At 39.0% G+C, this 20,392-nt stretch overlaps 1 protein-coding gene across 1 annotated transcript in view; it reads right to left on the bottom strand.

The window, feature by feature from the left end:
* Positions 1-17,551: 17,551 nt before the first annotated feature.
* The window catches only part of LOC133577821 (uncharacterized), a 66,533-nt gene continuing 63,692 nt past the window's right edge, over positions 17,552-20,392 (bottom strand). Inside the window, exon 7 of the mRNA XM_061931865.2 lies at positions 17,552-19,064. Within this exon, the coding sequence (XP_061787849.1) occupies positions 18,894-19,064 (171 nt within the window). The 3' untranslated portion in view covers positions 17,552-18,893. The remainder of the gene's footprint in view (positions 19,065-20,392) is intronic.

Genomic DNA, 20,392 nt, shown 5'->3' with positions numbered 1-20,392 from the left:
ATAGAGATGGGAGTCAATGATTCTATTTAAGCGGTAATGGCTTCAATGGGTCTCTGCAGCATCCTGGAAATGATTAGCTCGCTTTGTTGCAGTAATTCCTGTGATTGTGGACGACTGATCGGATCAAAGTCTAATATGAAATGGCATTTATGCTGCTGCCTTTTGTTCGCTGGACTAAAATCATTGAAGAGATTTTGCGCTATTTTTTATTTTTTTATCTAGTAGGGGAAGTTCTGGTTTTCTCCGCAAACAATCCAGTCTAACCTGTAAAAAAAAGCTATTTGGCCGTTAAAGCCGGTTTCAACTCAGGTGGAGAACTAACTGCATCACAATTCTAGTTACTAAGGACGTGAATCTTTAACTATTTGATTCAGAATCGATTCTTGCGATATAGTATTTGGTATATAAATCATAATAAAACCTTTTTTTACTGAATGGGTAAAAACCAAACTCCTCTTGGCTGCTGACATGTAACCTGGTGAGTAAGTGCAGAAATGGTTTAATAATGCATAAAAAAAATAGAATAAATTCCAAATCAGAATAAATATTATTTGGATATGAATCTTTTTTATTTTGGCATCCTTTGTTGCCAAACCCAACCATGCAAATTTTGCATTTCCTTTGGAAATCGAGGTCCCAGAGTCTGGAGGAAGACAGGAGAGGCACAGGATCCACGTTGCCTGAAGTCTAGTGTAAAGTTTCCACCATCAGTGATGGTTTGGGGTGCCATGTCATCTGCTGGTGTCGGTCCACTCTGTTTCCTGAGATCCAGGGTCAACGCAGCCGTCTACCAGCAAGTTTTAGAGCACTTCATGCTTCCTGCTGCTGACCTGCTCTATGGAGATGGAGATTTCAAGTTCCAACAGGACTTGGCGCCTGCACACAGCGCAAAATCTACCCGTGCCTGGTTTACGGACCATGGTATTTCTGTTCTAAATTGGCCCGCCAACTCCCCTGACCTTAGCCCCATAGAAAATCTGTGGGGTATTGTGAAAAGGAAGATGCAGAATGCCAGACCCAAAAACGCAGAAGAGTTGAAGGCCACTATCAGAGCAACCTGGGCTCTCATAACACCTGAGCAGTGCCAGAAACTCATCGACTCCATGCCACGCCGCATTAACGCAGTAATTGAGGCAAAAGGAGCTCCAACCAAGTATTGAGTATTGTACATGCTCATATTTTTCATTTTCATACTTTTCAGTTGGCCAACATTTCTAAAAATCCCTTTTTTGTATTAGCCTTAAGTAATATTCTAATTTTGTGACACGGAATTTTGGATTTTCATTTGTTGCCACTTCAAATCATCAAAATTAAATGAAATAAACATTTGAATGCATCAGTCTGTGTGCAATGAATAAATATAATGTACAAGTTACACCTTTTGAATGCAATTATGAAATAAATCAAGTTTTTCAAAATATTCTAATTTACTGGCTTTTACCTGTATATTGTGTATCGTGATATGGCCTTAAAATATCGCAATATTAAAAAAAGACCATATCGCCCAGCCCTAGTTCAATGATGCCATTTCTGTTTGTCATGTATAATTTTGTCTATTTTGTGTTTATTCTTGAATAAACAGGTCAGTTTCTTGTTACCAACCATTGTGTATTATTCAAACTCCCCTAATTCAGCTGGCTAGTTGTTATCAAGAGTACTAAAACCCTTTTCAACATGATTCTGACAACTAACTAGGCTAAATAACTTTAATACATGCTCGGATAGGTCAGTATCGGTATCGGATCGGAAGTGCAAAAACAATATCGGTATCGGATCGGAAGTGCAAAAACCTGGATCGGGACATCCCTAATGAGAATAAAATATAACAGTAAAATAAGAATATAACAAGAGAAACTAGGCAGTAGTGACCATGTTATGAACAATTATTGCACTGTTATTGTTATTGTAAGAAAGGCCTTCCCAAAGTCCTGACTTAAACATGTGGACAATGCTGAAGAAACAAGTCTATGTCAGAAAACCAACACATTTAGCTGAACTGCACCAATTTTGTCAAGAGGAGTGGTCAAAAATGTAACCGGAAGCTTGTGGATGGCTACCAAAAGCGCCTTATTGCAGTGAAACTTGCCAAGGGACATGTAAGCAAATATTAACATTGCTGTATGTATACTTTTGACACAGCAGATTTAGTCACATTTTCAGTAGACCCATAATAAATTCATAAAAGAACCAAACTTCATGAATGTTTTTGGTGACCAAAAAGTATGTGCTCATCACTCTATCACAAAAAAATAAGAGTTGTAGAAATGATTGGAAACTCAAGACAGCCATGACATTATGTTCTTTACAAGTGTATGTACACTTTTGACCACAACTGTGTATATATATATATATATATATATATATATATATATATATATATATACATTTTACAATTTTTTAATGTTATTAAAACAAATGCATGCTTTGCACAGTTCAGACAGCAAAAGATAACCAGTTTCAACACAGTGAGCAAAATTCTATTTTGAACTTTTGTATTCCAAAAGCAGATGTTTGACATCCATTCATTTTTTTACACCACTCATCCTCATTAGGGTCAAAGCTGGAGCCTATCCCAGCTGACTTCAGGGACAATGCGGGGTCCACAAGTGGGCATTGACATTTTGTGTGTGTATTGAATGTAAAACACATTTGTGGCATACAAAGTGCATTTATTTTTCAGCCATGAAATCAATCGCACAAAAATGACTTTCATTTTGTCATTAACGGGCATGATGAACTTTTCGGAATGTATCAAAGTGCGCGTGCGTGCGTGTTTTGAGTCCGATGCAGATTAGGCAAACTAATGCGCGTAAACAAATCAATGCGACTGCATGTCTGTGTTTTGTGTGCCACTAATTGTCCGCCATGCACACATTAAAACATTATTGACGTCCCCCCTCGCCACGGGCCTTTCCATTTGGCGTCCCGCTTTCGGGGCACAGCGGCCACACGATCCCCCCCAAGGCCTCTCTTCTTTTACCCATTGATCGTCGTCGCTCGCCGATAACGTGGCGCCTGACACATTTGACAACATTATGCGCTGCGGGGTCAAGGGTCGAGGCTAATGAAACAAGAGCGACGGATGTTTAACCTTGCTGTCAGGCTTTTGGGGACCACCGTGTGATTGGGGTTGACAGAGCTGCATAAAGATTAAAAAAGAAATAAAACATACAAGCTCAGGAAAGAACCTTTTAAAGTACAAACCCCGTTTCCATATGAGTTGGGAAATTGTGTTAGATGTAAATATAAACGGAATACAATGATTTACAAATCCTTTTCAAGCCATATTCAATTGAATGCACTACAAAGACAACATATTTGATGTCCAAACTCATAAACTTTATTTTTTGCAAATAATAATTAACTTAGACTTTCATGGCTGCAACACGTGCCAAAGTAGTTGGGAAAGGGCATGTTCACCACTGTGTTACATGGCCTTTCCTTTTAACAATACTCAGTAAACGTTTGGGAACTGAGGAGACACATTTTTGAAGCTTCTCAGGTGGAATTCTTTCCCATTCTTGCTTGATGTACAGCTTAAGTTGTTCAACAGTCCGGGGGTCTCCCTTCTGCTATTTTAGGCTTCACATTTTCAATGGGAGACAGGTCTGGACTACAGGCAGGCCAGTCTAGTACCCGCACTCTTTTACTATGAAGCCACGTTGATGTAACACGTGGCTTGGCATTGTCTTGCTGAAATAAGCAGGGGCGTCCATAGTAACGTTGCTTGGATGGCAACATATGTTGCTCCAAAACCTGTATGTACCTTTCAGCATTAATGGCGCCTTCACAGATGTGTAAGTTACCCATGTCTTGGGCACTAATACACCCCCATACCATCACACATGCTGCCTTTTACACTTTGCGCCTATAGCAATCCGGATGGTTCTTTTCCTCTTTGGTCCGGAGGACACGACGTCCACAGTTTCCAAAAACAATTTGAAATGTGGACTCGTCAGACCACAGAACACTTTTCCACTTTGTATCAGTCCATCTTAGATGAGCTCAGGCCCAGCGAAGCCGACGGCGTTTCTGGGTGTTGTTGATAAACGGTTTTCGCCTTGCATAGGAGAGTTTTAACTTGCACTTACAGATGTAGCGACCAACTGTAGTTACTGACAGTGGGTTTCTGAAGTGTTCCTGAGCCCATGTGGTGATATCCTTTACACACTGATGTCCCTTGTTGATGCAGTACAGCCTGAGGGATGGAAGGTCACGGGCTTAGCTGCTTACGTGCAGTGATTTCTCCAGATTCTCTGAACCCTTTGATGATATTACGGACCGTAGATGGTGAAATCCCTAAATTCCTTGCAATAGCTGGTTGAGAAATGTTTTTCTTAAACTGTTCAACAATTTGCTCAGGCATTTGTTGACAAAGTGGTGACCCTCGCCCCATCCTTGTTTGTGAATGACTGAGCATTTCATGGAATCTACTTTTATACCCAATCATGGCACCCACCTGTTCCCAATTAGCCTGTTCACCTGTGGGATGTTCCAAATAAGTGTTTGATGAGCATTCCTCAACTTTATCAGTATTTATTGCCACCTTTCCCAACTTCTTTGTCACGTGTTGCTGACATCAAATTCTAAAGTTAATGATTATTTGCAAAAAAAAATGTTTATGAGTTTGAACATCAAATATGTTGTCTTTGTAGCATATTCAACTGAATATGGCTTGAAAATGATTTGCAAATCATTGTATTCCGTTTATATTTACATCTAACACAATTTCCCAACTCATATGGAAACGGGGTTTGTGCAATGGTAACTTTAGGTTTGGGTCTGTGAAGCCGTTCTTACCTTTAAAAACTAATTAATTAGTGAATTAAGAGCTTTCCCCCTCAAAACGGCACAATTGTATCATGTAATATGCAGTTAAAAAAAAAAAATTTACTTTTATAGAATAAATACTGTAAAATGTACTACCAGCAACTACAGTAGTTTTATGAAGTAATGTAATAATGTACAGCATTATCTCCTTCCAGCTGCTTTTGTGTCAAACACACCATCAGCAGCTTCCCCATATTTTCATGGATACATGTATTTTGATGTATTTTAACATGCTTAGCTGGTGTTAATTCATTCTGCTTCAGTATGGTGCAGGGCTACGCTTCAACTGCTTCACCGAGCTAGCTCGCTAGCTAAAAGCTTGGCCTTGTATTTGATGATTTATTTCTTTAATTCAATGAATATAATCCATCTCTTATTTTTCGCACAGTCCTTCACGTTCACTTGCTTTGCTTTTCTTAACATTGAAACAACTGTAATCGGGGCGGTATAGCTCGGTTGGTAGAGTGGCCGTGCCAGCAACTTGAGGGTTCCAGGTTCGATCCCCGCTTCCGCCATCCTAGTCACTGCCGTTGTGTCCTTGGGCAAGACACTTTACCCACCTGCTCCCAGTGCCACCCACACTGGTTTAAATGTAACTTAGATATTGGCTTTCACTATGTAAAGCGCTTTGAGTCACTAGAGAAAAGTGCTATATAAATATAGGTCACTTCACTTCACCTTGGAGAGTGGACTTCTACCGTATCTCCTTCCAGCTGCTTTTGTGTCAAACACACCATCAGCAGCTTCCCCATATTTTCATGGATACATGTATTTTGATATATTTTAACATGCTTAGCTGGTGTTAATTCATTCTGCTTCAGTATGGTGCAGGGCTACGCTTCAACTGCTTCACCGAGCTAGCTCGGCCTTGTATTTGATGATTTATTTCTTTAATTCAATGAATATAATCCATCTCTTATTTTTCGCACAGTCCTTCACGTTCACTTGCTTTGCTTTTCTTAACATTGAAACAACTGTAATCGGGGCGGTAGAGCGGCCGTGCCAGCAACTTGAGGGTTCCAGGTTCGATCCCCGCTTCCGCCATCCTAGTCACTGCCGTTGTGTCCTTGGGCAAGACACTTTACCCACCTGCTCCCAGTGCCACCCACACTGCTTTAAAAATGTAACTTAGATATTGGGTTTCACAATGTAAAGCGCTTTGAGTCACTAGAGAAAAAGTGCTATATAAATATAATTCACTTCACTTCAGGTTCATGCTAGCGAGTAAGACCGGGTGTTTTCGTCGGATCTTATGGGGTTCACCGGGAGGTTCGCTACGGTAGGGAGGCTTGTAACCTGCAATTTTTGTTCGCAACCTAAAACATAACAATTAAATGAGACATTTAATTTTTATGTATGTATATGTATATATGTCCGATAATATCGGCCTGCCGATAAATGCTTTAAAATGTAATATTGGAAATGATCGGCATCGTTTTTTTTTATTATCGGTATCGTTTTTTATTTTTTTTTATTTTTATTTTATTAAATCAACATAAAAAACACAAAATACACTTACAATTAGTGCACCAACCCAAAAAAACTCCTTAATTCACACAAAAGGGTTGTTTCTTTCTGTTATTAATATTGTGGTTCCTACATTATATATCAATATATATCAATACAGTCTGCAAGGGATACAGTCTGTAAGCACACATGATTGCTCCACTAATAGTACTAACCTTTAACACTTCATTTGACTCATTTTCATTAATTACTAGTTTCTATGTAACTGTTTTTATATTGTTTTACTTTCTTTTTTATTCAAGAAAATGTTTTTAATTAATTAATTTTATTTTATTCATATTTTAAAAAAGGACCTTATCTTCACCAAACCTGGTTGTCCAAATTAGGCATAATAATGTGTTAATTCCACGACTGCATATATCGGTATCGGTTGATATCGGTATTGGTAATTAAAGAGTTGGACAATATCGGAATATCGGATATTATATGTTGAGCCCTTTCCTGTACACACTCTACACAAGGGGTCGGCAACCCGCGGCTCTAGAGCCGAATGCGGCTCTTTAGCGCCGCCCTAGTGGCTCTCTGGAGCTTTTTCAAAAATGTATGAAAAATGGAAAAAGTTGAGGGGAAAAAAAAAATTTTTTTGTTTTAATATGGTTTGTGTAGGAGGACAAACATGACACAAACCTCCCTAATTGTTATAAAGCACACTGTTTATATTAAACATGCTTCACTGATTCCAGTATTTGGCGAGCGCCGTTTTGTCCTACTAATTTCGGCGGTCCTTGAGCTCACCGCAGTTTGTTTACATGTATAACTTTCTCCGACTTTCTAGGACGTGTTTCTGTCTCATTTTGTCCACCAGACTTTTAAGGTTGTGCATGAATGCACAAAGGTGAGTTTTGTTGATGTTATTGACTTGTGTGGAGTGCTAATCAGACATATTTGGTCACTGCATGACTGCAAGCTAATCGATGCTAACATGCTATTTAGGCTAGCTATATGTACATATTGCATCATTATGCCTCATTTGTAGCTATATTTGAGGTCAATTAGTTTCTTTAAGTCATCTTAATTCAATTTATATCTCATGACACACTATCTGTATGTAATATGGCTTTTAATTTTTTGCGGCTCCAGACAGATTTGTTTTTGTATTTTTGGTCCAATATGGCTCTTTCAACATTTTGGGTTGCCGAGCTCATAACATCACATCTTTCCCCCTATAAAGAAATAATGTTAACTCAATAAAGAGTATTTCTTTTTTTAGCTCTAACTTCTCATTTTTTAGCATTGTAACCACATTTGCAAACAACTTTTCTCTTCATAGAATTTTCTTTCAATAAAGAAATAAAGTGCAAAAAATGTCAAAGCATCGTAACAAACAGTTATGTTCCAATAGCAGCAGAAGTGCACTTTTTGGAGACCTGTATTATTTTCAGTTTTGTGCCCAAGGGACTGATTTTATTTAACACTATATTATTAGGGCCCGCATGGCCCATTGCATAAGGACTCCCACAGGGAGTCCTTATGCAATGGGAAGGACCTATTGAATTTGTAAGGTTTTATTCTTTCTTTATTATTATTCTTCCGCCGCCTCTTTGAGCACTAATTTGACCCACTTAACATGCTTCAAAACTCACCATATTTTACCCACCCATCAGGACCTGCGAAAATTGTCTTTTAATAAAAAAACCAAACCCCAAAACTCAAAATTGCGCTCTAGCGCCCCCTAGGAAAAAAAAAAACTAGACTGCCTATATCTCCCACTAGGAATATCGGAGAAACATGAAACAAAAACCTCTATGTAGGTCTGACTTAGACCTAGTTTTCATAATTGTATATCATTAGGCAGAAATCAACAGGAAGTTGGCAATTCCCCCTTCAAGACAAAAAAGTACTAAAAACAGTCACTTTTGTCTCTTTGAGCTGTAATTTGACCCCCTTAACACGCTTCAAAACTCACCAAACTGAACGCACACATCAGGACTGGCAGAAATTGTGATCTAATAAAAAAACCTAACCCCAAATTTAAAAATTGCGCTCTAGAGCAATTTTTGAATAAAACGGAGAAAAAACTGACAAAACTGCCTGTAACTCCCACTGGGAAGGTCGGAGAGACATGAAACAAAATCCTCTCCGTAGGTCTCACTTAGACCTACATTTCATAAATTGACAACCCCCAGCAAAAATCTACAAGAAGCTTGCTATTCCCCCTTCAACACAACATTTTTGTAAAAACCGGTCACCTTTCTTCAAACATTATCTCCTCTGAGCGTGTTTGTTGTTTCGGCTTCAAACTAACACAGGAGAGAGATTGAACCCTTTTGATTAAAAGTTATCGAAAGAGTTTTAATACCGGCTCCGGTTTTGATTTTATGACCCTTCAAAGAGCCGCTGCGCTGATGCTGCTGTTTTTTCAAGAAGGCTGCTTAAAAGCAGGAAGCACCAGCGTGCCCACACAATGCAGACAAGGTAGGTACACTAAACAAAAGTATTGGGAGAATTCGGACTAAAAGTAGACAAAAGTATTGGGACACTTATGACGAAAACTGAACAAAAGTATTGGGACACTTAGGACTAGCACTTGCCAAATATGCGGGCCCGACCAATGCTGCTTGCAGCTTTAATTATTTATCACCTATAGTGATCACAGAGACAGGTTGTTTTTGTGTTACTGTATACATTTGTTTTTCTGAAAAATCCCACTTAATTTAATTTGGGTAACAAAAGTCAATGTGTATTTATTTTATTTTTTTAGGGTGGTAACAGTCAATATTTATTTATTTATTAGATTACATTTTTTTCATATATAATAAAAGTGAGCTTTTGTCAAACCAAATATTGTGTGTTTTTTTCCATATACAACAACCTATCTGGACTCCATAAGGAATCGGTTCGATAATAGGCCCGAACTCGATAAATTCTTATCAAACATCATCCCTATGTATAGCTAATATAGACACTTTTATCATGTGTTGTCTTCATTATAAGACTCATATAAGGCTTTTCATTTTTTGCGGCTCCAGACGGATTTTTTATTTTTATTTTTGGTCTAATATGGCTCTTTCAACATTTTGGGTTGCCGACCCCTGCTCTACACCAATGACTGCCGTAGCATCTCACCCACCACAACATACTTCAAATACTCTCAAAGAGCTGTCAGTCTACCTTTAAAGAAAAAGTCCACCTTGACCCCACAACTAATCACCCACCCAGTCACCTGTGCAGCCCACAGTCAGTCAAGGTCCAACTGCTACCATGGGCAAGACCAGAGAGCTGTCAAAAGAAGCCCACAAAGCTGGAAAAGTCTATGGGACAATTGGGAAGCAGCTTGGTGAGAATAGATCAACTTTTGCAGCAATTGTTAGAACATGGAAGAGGCTAAACATGACTTCTAATCTACCTCGGACTGGGGCTCCATGTAAGATCGCTCCTCGTGGGGCTTCACTCATGATAAGAAAAGTGAGGAATCAGCCAAGAATTACACGGCAGGACCTGAAGAGAGCTGGGACCACTGTTTCCCAGGCTACTATCAGTAGAACACTATGGCGTAGTGCTTTAAAATCATGCATCGCACGGAAGGTTCCCCTACTTAAGTCAGCCCATGTCTGAAGTTTGCCAATAGCCATCTGGATGATCCAGAGGAGCATACTTGCCAACCCTCCCGGATTTTCCGGGAGACTCCCGAAATTCAGCTCCTCTCCCGAAAACCTCCCGGGACAAATTTTCTTCCGAAAATCTCCCGAAATTCAGGCGGAGCTGGAGGCAACGCCCCCTCCAGCTCCATGCAGACCTGAGTGACGTGTTGACAGCCTGTTCTCACGTCCGCTTTCCCACAATATAAACAGCATGCCTGCCCAATGGTGTTATAACTGTAGAATGATGGAGGATGAGTTCTTGGTTTCTTAAGTGGGTTTATTGTTAGGCAGTTTCATTAACGTCCTCCCAGCGCGGTAACAACACACAACAACAGCAGTCAAGGTTTCGTCTACCGTAAAGCAGTTCGTCTACCGTAAACAGCAATGTTGTGACACTTTTAAACAGGACAATACTGCCATCTACTGTACATGCATATGTGACCCACCCATAATGTGTCACATTTTTGTGTTGATTTATTTATTTTATTTTGTGGTTTGAATTCGTTTTTGGAGCTGTCATTACACATTTATCAGTATTCACATTGGTCAGTAGGGGGCAGTAGGGCGTTTCTTCCCAATTGAATGCTATCACCTGCAGACCGGAAGTATCTTGTCATTCTGATGAGCGCGACTAGTCTGTGAACAATTGAAACGTCCTGTGTGCTTTTTCCTCCTGTATAACAGGTTAGTTTTGGTGAATCAACTCACTGAATAATATCCATGTGATCTTTATAAGTTTAAGTACACATTCTGATGGTGGAGCCTAACTCTAAAGTGTTTGTGAGTTGTAGTTTGTATTTGTGAATGAATCCAGTGCACAGCTGCAGTAATCAATACAAAATGGCGACGTGAGTACGCAATGTTTATATAGGAACTTCTGATCCTAATTCAGACTCCCAAATTAGAGCTCCCGTTTTCTTATTGATTTTATAATGTATATTTGTATAATGTGTGTGTTCTGAAATAGTGACAGAGATTAGAACAAGGATGGACAATTCAACCCTTAACTCAACAATGAGTAGATGAGTGTTATGTGTGTGTATATGTGTAAATAAATGAACACTGAAATTCAAGTATTTCTTTTATTTATCCATCCATCCATCCATCTTCTTCCGCTTATCCGAGGTCGGGTCGCGGGGGCAGCAGCCCAAGCAGGGAAGCCCAGACCTCCCTCTCCCCAGCCACTTCGTCCAGCTCCTCCCGGTGGATCCCGAGGCGTTCCCAGGCCAGCCGGGAGACATAGTCTTCCCAACGTGTCCTGGGTCTTCCCCGTGGCCTCCTACCGGTCGGACGTGCCCGAAACACCTCCCGAGGGAGGCGTTCGGGTGGCATCCTGACCAGATGCCCGAACCACCTCATCTGGCTCCTCTCGATATGGAGGAGCAGCGGCTTTACTTTGAGCTCCCCCCGGATGGCAGAGCTTCTCACCCTATCTCTAAGGGAGAGCCTCGCCACCCGGCGGAGGAAACTCATTTCGGCCGCTTGTACCCGTGATCTTGTCCTTTCGGTCATGACCCAAAGCTCATGACCATAGGTGAGGATGGGAACGTAGATCGACCGGTAAATCGAGAGCTTTGCCTTCTGGCTCAGCTCCTTCTTCACCACAACGGATCGATACAGCGTCCGCATTACTGAAGATGCCGCACCGATCCGCCTGTCGATCTCACGATCCACTCTTCCCTCACTCGTGAACAAGACTCCGAGGTACTTGAACTCCTCCACTTGGGGCAAGATCTCCTCCCCAACCCGGAGATGGCACTCCACCCTTATATATATATATATATATATATATATATATATATATATATATATATATATATATATATATATATATATAATAAAAACATAAGTATATATATATATAGCTAGAATTCAAGGTTGGCAAGTATGTAGAAGAGTCATGGGAGAAAGTTGTGTGGTCAGAAGAGACCAAAATATAACTTTTTGGTATAAACTCCACTCATCTAGTTTGGAGGAAAAAAGAAGGATGAGTATCATCAGTGAAGCATGGGGGGGGGGGAGCATCATGCTTTGGGGGTGCTTTTCAGCAAAGGGGACAGGACGACTGCACTGTATTAAGGAGAGGATGAACGGTGCCATGTATTGAGAGATTTTGGCCAAAAACCTCCTCCCCTCAGTCAGAGCATTGAAGATGGGTCGTGGCTGGGATTTCCAACAAAAAAGTGGGACCCCATCAAGTCATAAAAATGGGGTCCCACTTTTTTGTAACAGATTTGAAAACAAATGATAAATGCATGCATTATCCTGTTATATCTCACATTCTATATTGTGTTTCGGAAAAAGCTTGTCATAAATGTTAATTCATGGGACCTGTTGCGTTTGGACCAGTTGTTCCTCCCAGGGAATTCAAGTCACAAGTCGCTCCCAAGCTCTTTACGACACTTAAAGCTGAGTAGAAAAACCACCAGAGACAGAATAGGTATTTTGTAATATATCTGCAAAGCTTTGCATATATACATTGAGACCAGTCCAGCATAGAACATTCAATCGCGCCGCCAAGATGGTCTGCCCTCCCCCCCCCGAAAAACCCTCTCCCCTCTTAAGTCTCTCTCTCTCCCACCCTCGCACTCATGTCCCTCCAGCCAAAACACATGCCCATTGTCCTCCGCACCTGGGAAGAATGCTAGATAAGAGAAAGGAGTATCTCTCTTTCTTACATTCTTCATTCAAGGTTAAGCACACAGTTTTTGCAGACAACCAAAAGACCACAATTGGAAGAAAAACACTAGCTGTTTTGTAATATGATTATGAAATAAAAGAAGTAACTCTTAAATTCGGATATATGTAAACATCTGCCTCCGACAGACCCCATTTTGAAAATTCCTTGCTCTCTTCATCTCTCCTTCCATCAAGGCACCGGCGGGACTCTGCATGGCGGGGACGTCCTCCTCCCTGAGCCAAGACTAAGCTTGACCGCATATCTCAACTGGACATGAGTTGGTTGGCATCAGCAGGTTCTCAAATGGGCACCCCCCTGTCATCAACGTTTCGTCGAATTAAGCCCAAGACGCTTCTGAGGGGCTCGACGGCAGATCCAGCGTCCTGGATCTTACCCCTGCTGAATGCCACCCAACTCTATGTCGTTGGGTGGCATTCAGCAGGAGTAGATCCAGGACGCTGGGTAAGTCACACTTATATTCTGTAACATTCACAGTTTTGGAAAAAAGTGCAGAGGTAGAAATATTCAAAATAACCTCTTGTATATAATCTAAACATAAATAATGCCTCAAAACAAGTTAATTACGTTTAAACAAAAAACAGCAGACGAGCTCTCGCCCTACACAGCTGTTTTGTGCTTTGTAGTGTCGATATAGGCTTGTGGATCTTTATTTGCCACAGATATATACCTTCCTGCATTCTGCTTTCCATGTGTCACGGCCAGGATCAAAACTAAGATACTTTTCCCGCAAATCATCCGTGAAGTTGCATTTACGTTTCGGCTTCTCTCTTGTGTTCTGTCTGTCTCTCCACTGTCTCGCTCTCTCGCTCTGCCCCTCCCTCACGAATGTTGCTGCATGTGCACACCTTCACAATTTTTGTTTTTAACCCCTTCTTAACCCTGGACGTACATTGAAAATCGGTGACGTGCGGTGAGGTTGATGGCTGGTGAGGCACTGACTTCATCACAGTCACATTTACAAACATATGAACCCTAAAGAGTATCTTATTCACCATTTGATTGGCAGCAGTTAACGGGTTATGTTTAAAAGCTCATACCAGCATTCTTCCCTGCTTGCCACTCAGCATCAAGGCTTGGAATTGGGGGTTAAATCACCAAAAATGATTCCCGGGCTCCCCTCACCTCTCAGGGGGTGATCAAGGGATGGGTCAAATGCAGAGGACATATTTCACCACACCTAGTGTGTGTGTGACAATCATTGTTACTTTAACTTAACTTTACACATACAAACTGTAGCACACAAAAAAAGCACATTTAATTAAAAAAAACGTTGTTGTGGTCTTACTTTTACTTATAAATGAAGTCCATGCGCCGCTCCTTCTGAACAAAAGCATCGATAACTTGTTTATAGAAGTCTTCCTGATTTTTCTTCAGTTTTAAACGTCTCGATGGAGATCTTCCTTTAATTATTACCTCCTGCTTCGATTGAAAGTCCAGTTTAGAAAACTGTTTTATTTTAGATATGTAATCCTCCATGTTAAAAGTCCAGGCGAGAGGAAAAAATAAATGATCGCTAACTGTTGCTGCTTGTTGTCACTTCTTCTGCAGCCGAGTGGTCGCAGAAATGATCCCTGGGATCACTAGCGCCCTCTACCACCATGAGGCGGGATTACTGCGAGCCTCAGCCAGTGCGTCTTCGCAGCCGTTTTATGATTGCTCAGCACAAGAAATACGTTACACACATACAGTTGTTGACAAAATACACTGTACATTATATACCTCAGCTAACTAAACTATGGAAATGTATAATATAATTCATATAGCAATACGGTCTCACTGCACAGCAGGCCAGCAGTTAGCAGAGTCATTGCGCAATCCATGGTGAGGCTCAACTCAGTGGTGCCTCAATTGGCTGCTGACTCACCGCAAGTCTCTTCTCAGTATTTGAACGGCAAATGTGAAAATTCAGCGATTTTGAATAAAAATGATCTAAAACTGGTGAAGTTAAATGGAAAATAACTTTATAGTGTAATCACTGGATACATATCACAATTTAATTATTTTTTTTCTTTTTACATTTTTTTTTCTTTCCATGATGGCATGTGAGGCCCCGCCTCACCTGCCTCCCCTGACTGCACGTCACTGTTGAAAATACACGCAACCCTAACTCAAAATACCGGACATTTGAGGTATTTAAGGCAGTGTTTTTCAACCTTTTTTGAGCCAAGGCACATGTTTTGCGTTAAAAAAATCCGGAGGCACACCACCAGCAGAAATCATTAAAAAAAACGAAACTCAGTTGACAGTAAAAAGTCATTGTCGCAATTGTTGTATATGACTTTAAACCGGAACCAACCGTGCATCAACATAGCTGTTGTCTCAAAGTAGGTGTACTGTCATGACCTGTTTGTCTATTTTGAGTTTTTTGCTGTTTTCCTGTGTGTAGTGCTTCAGTTCTTGTCTTGCGCTCCTATTTTATTGGCTTTTTCTCTTTTTTTTTGTGGTATTTTCCTGTAGCAGTTTCATGTCTTCCTTTGAGCGCTATTCCTCGCACCTGCTTTATTTTAGCAATCAAGAATATTTCAGTTGTTTTTATCCTTTTGTGGGGACATTGTTGATTGTCATGTCATGTTCGGATGTACTTTGTGGACGCCGTCTTTGCTCCACAGTAAGTCTTTGCTGTCGTCCAGCATTCTGTTTTTGTTTACTTTGTAGCCAGTTCAGTTTTAGTTTTGTTCCGCATAGCCTTCCCTAAGCTCCAATGCCTTTTCTTAGGGGCACTCACCTTTTGGTTTAAGCAATAGACACCTTTTTACCTGCACACTGCCTCCCGCTGTTTCCGACATCTACAAAGCAATTAGCTACCGGCTCTAGACAGCACCCACACTCAACAACACATCATTTGCAGACTATACTTACTGGTTTGCAAAAAATATTTTTAACCCAAATAGGTGAAATTAGATAATCTCCCACGGCACACTGGTTGAAAAACTCTGATTTAAGGAACCCCGTCCGGACAGCCCCGCAAAAGAGGACGTAGGTCATATCTGTATTTCTGACGAAAAAAGGCCAGAGAATCAAGACCTTTTTATGGAGTCAAACATTGTATCAAATGTTATTTTGTCTTCATGCAAAACAAGTGCTAAATGCATTCTACTAGTTTCCCATGAAAGCTAAAATTGCATTGTATTGATTCTCCTCCCATGACTAGTGGCTCTGTTTACCTCCTCTTTAAGCCACTTTCCATTTCCACACTCATTTTTGTGGGCTGTCATCTCCCGTCCTGGCTGCTTCTCGTCAAAAGCTCACAATAAACTCCCCAAAACAGTTTGTTATAGAACCAAACTGGTGATTTTATTGGAATTCACACAAAAAGTATAGGCTACATAAGATAAGACCACTCACACCACACACATCTACACTACTCTAAACACTACGAGCACACATCCACAACTAAGTGCTGCTTGGGGTCAAATTCACCCTTGAGGTAAATATAGTAGACATAAAAAATACATCAACATCTCTAACCTTACTAATGTTTTTTTTTTTTTTACAGGTAATCATCATGAAGTCCTGCAGAAACGGAGTACAATCAGATAACCACCATGAAGTCCTTCAAACAGTGAGTACAATCGGACTTATATGTCATCATCATGGTGGACTCTAAAGGAAAATTTACATTTTTTTAGGACACATCTTAGATTTGTAAAATACAGTATTGAAAGAATAAGATATTTGTAAGATTTCTTACAGCAAATATGTCCTATAACTAATAAGAACTGAAAAAACCCACAAATGTCGTTCTGTAGTCGCTCCTGCAGAGGTAGCGTTGCTTAAAATAGTCCACTTCTTACATAATACAGCACTTCAACGTCTGGAGGATTTGCTCCTAACTCCTTGAGTATTTATTGTGTCGTATGTGTTTTTCATTACTGTTGGCTGAGTTTTCCTGCTAACCGTCTGCTACTGCAAAGGAGGATTAGGGCGGGATTGACACATTTACAAAAAGGGAAATTATTTATAAAGCAGTATAAAGTCCGAATTAAGGATGGGTACTTTTTCCGCATTGGGTTAAAAAATAAATAAATAAAAATAAAATATATATATATATATATATATATATAATATTAAATATATGTATATTATATATATAATAATATATTATATATATATATATATATTAATATATATTTATATATATATATATATATTAATATATATTTATATGATATATATATATATATATATCATATATATATATATTAATATATATTTATATTATATATATATATATATATATATATATCATATATATATATATATATTAATATATATTTATATTATATATATATATATATTATATTAAATATATTTATATTATATATATATTAATATATATTAATATATCTATATAAATAAAAAAATATATATTTATATTATATATATATATATAATATAAAAATATATATATATTTTATATATATATATAATATAAATATATTTTATATATATATATATATATATATATATATTTATTTATATATATAATAAACATATTTGATATATATATATATAAATATTATTATGGTTAGAAAAGCTCCTTCTGGTTGCATTGAAATGGCCTAAATAACTTTTATTTAAATAATTGTGTGTATATATATATATATATATATATATATATATATATATATATATATATATATATATATATATATATGTATATATATATATATATATATATATATATATATACACACAATTATTTATATATATATATATATATATATATATATATATATATATATATATATGTATATATATATATATATACACACAATTATTTATATATATATATATATATATATATATATATATATATATGTATATATATATATATATATATATATATATATATATATACACACAATTATTTATATATATATATATATATATATATATATATATATATATATATATAAATGAGTATGATGTCACATTATCGATGGAAAAAATGCATTTCGAGACAATATGATTTGCCTGAGCGTCTGGTGGACAGTGAAAGTAACAAACTATAGAAAATTGATTAAAAAGGACAGATTTTAAATAATTATAATAAAAATAAATAAAATACATTTTGGTTTTTTTTAAGCTTCCCGCGGGCCGGATTTGGACGCTGGCGGGACCCCTGGTTTATACTGTCAGTATTGTACTTGTTACACGCCAGCTGTTTGATTTTTAACATACTTCTCAGTTGTAGTTGTCATTACCAAACGAGGTGTTGAAACCGCCATGCAAAATTGCTAATGCTAATCCGTAGTATGTACAGTAGAGGCCAAAAGTTTGGACACACCTTCTTTATTTTCATGACGACTTACATTGTAGATTGTCACTGAAGGCATCAAAACTATGAATGAACACATGTGGAGTAATGTACTTAACGAAAAAAGGGGAAATAACTGAAAACATGTTTTATATTCTTGTTTCTTCAAAATAGCCACCCTGTGCTCTGATTACTTTTTCGCACACTCTTGGCATTCTCTCGATGAGCTTCAAGAGGAAATGGTTTTCACTTCACCGGTGTGCTTGAAGCTCATCGAGACTGCCAAGTGTGTGCAAAGCAGTAATCAGAGCAAACGGTGGCTATTTTGAAGAAACTAGAATATAAAACATGTTTTCAGTTATTTCACCTTTTTTTGTTCACATGTTCATTCATAGTTTTGATGCCTTCAGTGACAATCTACAATATAAATAGTCATGAAAATAAAGAAAAACACATTGAATGAGGTGTGTCCAAACTTTTGTCCTGTATTGTACATCTCAGTTGTAGTTGTCATTACCAAACCCGGAGGTGTTGAAATTGCCATGTAAAATTGCTAATGCTAATCCGTAGTACGTATATGTTATATCCAATGTAAATTAGCATCAAGCGAGTGGAGCCTTACTTTCTATCAGACATGCTTGCTTTGTTGTCATGGCAAAATGGTATGCATACTACAAACACACCTGTTTCTCTGCCAAGTGTTTGAGCCGGTTCCGTGCGACAAAAGGTATTGAAATATCGTGAATGGATATCTGAAAATACCGACATCATTCGGTCGGTTCCAATAGAAGCACAGAAGTCAATACCCATCCCGAGTCCTGATGTTACTAAATGAGGCTGAATAAATATGTTAGTGTACAAAAACATCACCACCACTGAGTATTAGGTAACATATTCATCAACTTCCACCAGGTACAAGCGTACAAACAAGGCGGTAAAAAAGGCACTCCACAAAAAGCTGGCCTTTGGTTCGAAGCGAAGCCGTCCGATCCTCTCAGACGCTGAGCGTGATGCTGTGGATGGTGTAGGCCGGGATTTTGGCCTCCGCCTCCTCGCCGCTCACCCGGAAGATGACCGCGGTGTCCGAGGGGATGGTGGCGCTGGCGCTGGGCGACTTGCCCAGCCAGCCGCCCGAGCTGCCGCGCTTGTACATTTTAACTGTCACCTGCAAGAGTGCAAAAGAAGACACGGGCGTTAGTCCGCTGGACTGTTCTGAACTCCCGTTTCAATGCCGTCGGACACTCTCATATAGTGATTGACGTCACATAGAATCAATTAAATAGGATCAATAGCGCCTCTGCTGGTAGCAGCCAAATACTGCACTCCACAAATAGAATAGAGTTTTATTGTCATTATTACAGTGAACAGGTTCAAAGAACAACAACATTGGAGCAGATCCCCTAAGGTGCATACACAATCATTTAGTCATATAAATAGTTAAAAAAAAGATAAAAAGGAAGATATGTATCTACTTGGGGTGTAACGGTACACAAACATTTTGGTTCGGTACGTACCTCGGTTTAGAGGTCACGGTTCGGTTCATTTTTGGTACAGTAAGAAAACAACAAAATATACAATTTTTGGTTATTTATTTACCAAATTTGTAAACAATGGCATAACATACATATACACACACAGGGTCCATTGCCAGGGTTCATGTGGTCAACATATATCAATTAAAAACGACATAAGATAAGGCTCAGAATGGTTTCTTAAAGGGGAACATTATCACCAGACCTATGTAAGCGTCAATATATACCTTCATGTTGCAGAAAAAAGACCAGATATTTTTTTAACCCATTTCCCAACTCTAAATGGGTGAATTTTGGCGAATTAAACGCCTTTCTAATATTCGCTCTCGGAGCGATGACGTCACAACGTGACGTCACATCGGGAAGCAATCCGCCATTTTCTCAAACACCGAGTCAAATCAGCTGTTATTTCCGTACCTTGGAGACATCATGCCTCGTCGGTGTGTTGTCGGAGGGTGTAACAACACCAACAGGGACGGATTCAAGTTGCACCAGTGGCCCAAAGATGCCAAAGTGGCAAGAGATTGGACGTTTGTTCCGCACACTTTACCCACGACAGAGATGGCAAGAATGTGTGGATATCCTGCGACACTCAAAGCAGATGCATTTCCAACCATAAAGTCAAAGAAATCTGCCGCCAGACCCCCATTGAATCTGCCGGAGTGTGTGAGCAGTTCAGGGACAAAGGACCTCGCTAGCACGGCAAGCAATGGCGGCAGTTTGTTCCCGCAAACGAGCGAGCTAAACCCCCTGGATGTCTTGGCTCACACCGTCCCTTATGCCACCGAAGATGATCAAGAGAAGAATATCGACCCTAGCTTCCCTGGCCTGCTGACATGAGGGTATGTCTACAGAATATATTAATTGATGAAAATTGGGCTGTCTGCACTCTCAAAGTGCATGTTGTTGCCAAATGTATTTCATATGCTGTAAACCTAGTTCATAGTTGTTAGTTTCCTTT

The sequence above is a fragment of the Nerophis lumbriciformis genome, linkage group LG39, assembly GCF_033978685.3.
Source record: "Nerophis lumbriciformis linkage group LG39, RoL_Nlum_v2.1, whole genome shotgun sequence".
In the NCBI taxonomy this organism is placed as follows: domain Eukaryota; kingdom Metazoa; phylum Chordata; class Actinopteri; order Syngnathiformes; family Syngnathidae; genus Nerophis; species Nerophis lumbriciformis.
The sequence above is the reverse complement of the archived record's forward strand: the minus strand, read 5'-3'. Positions and strand labels throughout refer to the sequence as shown.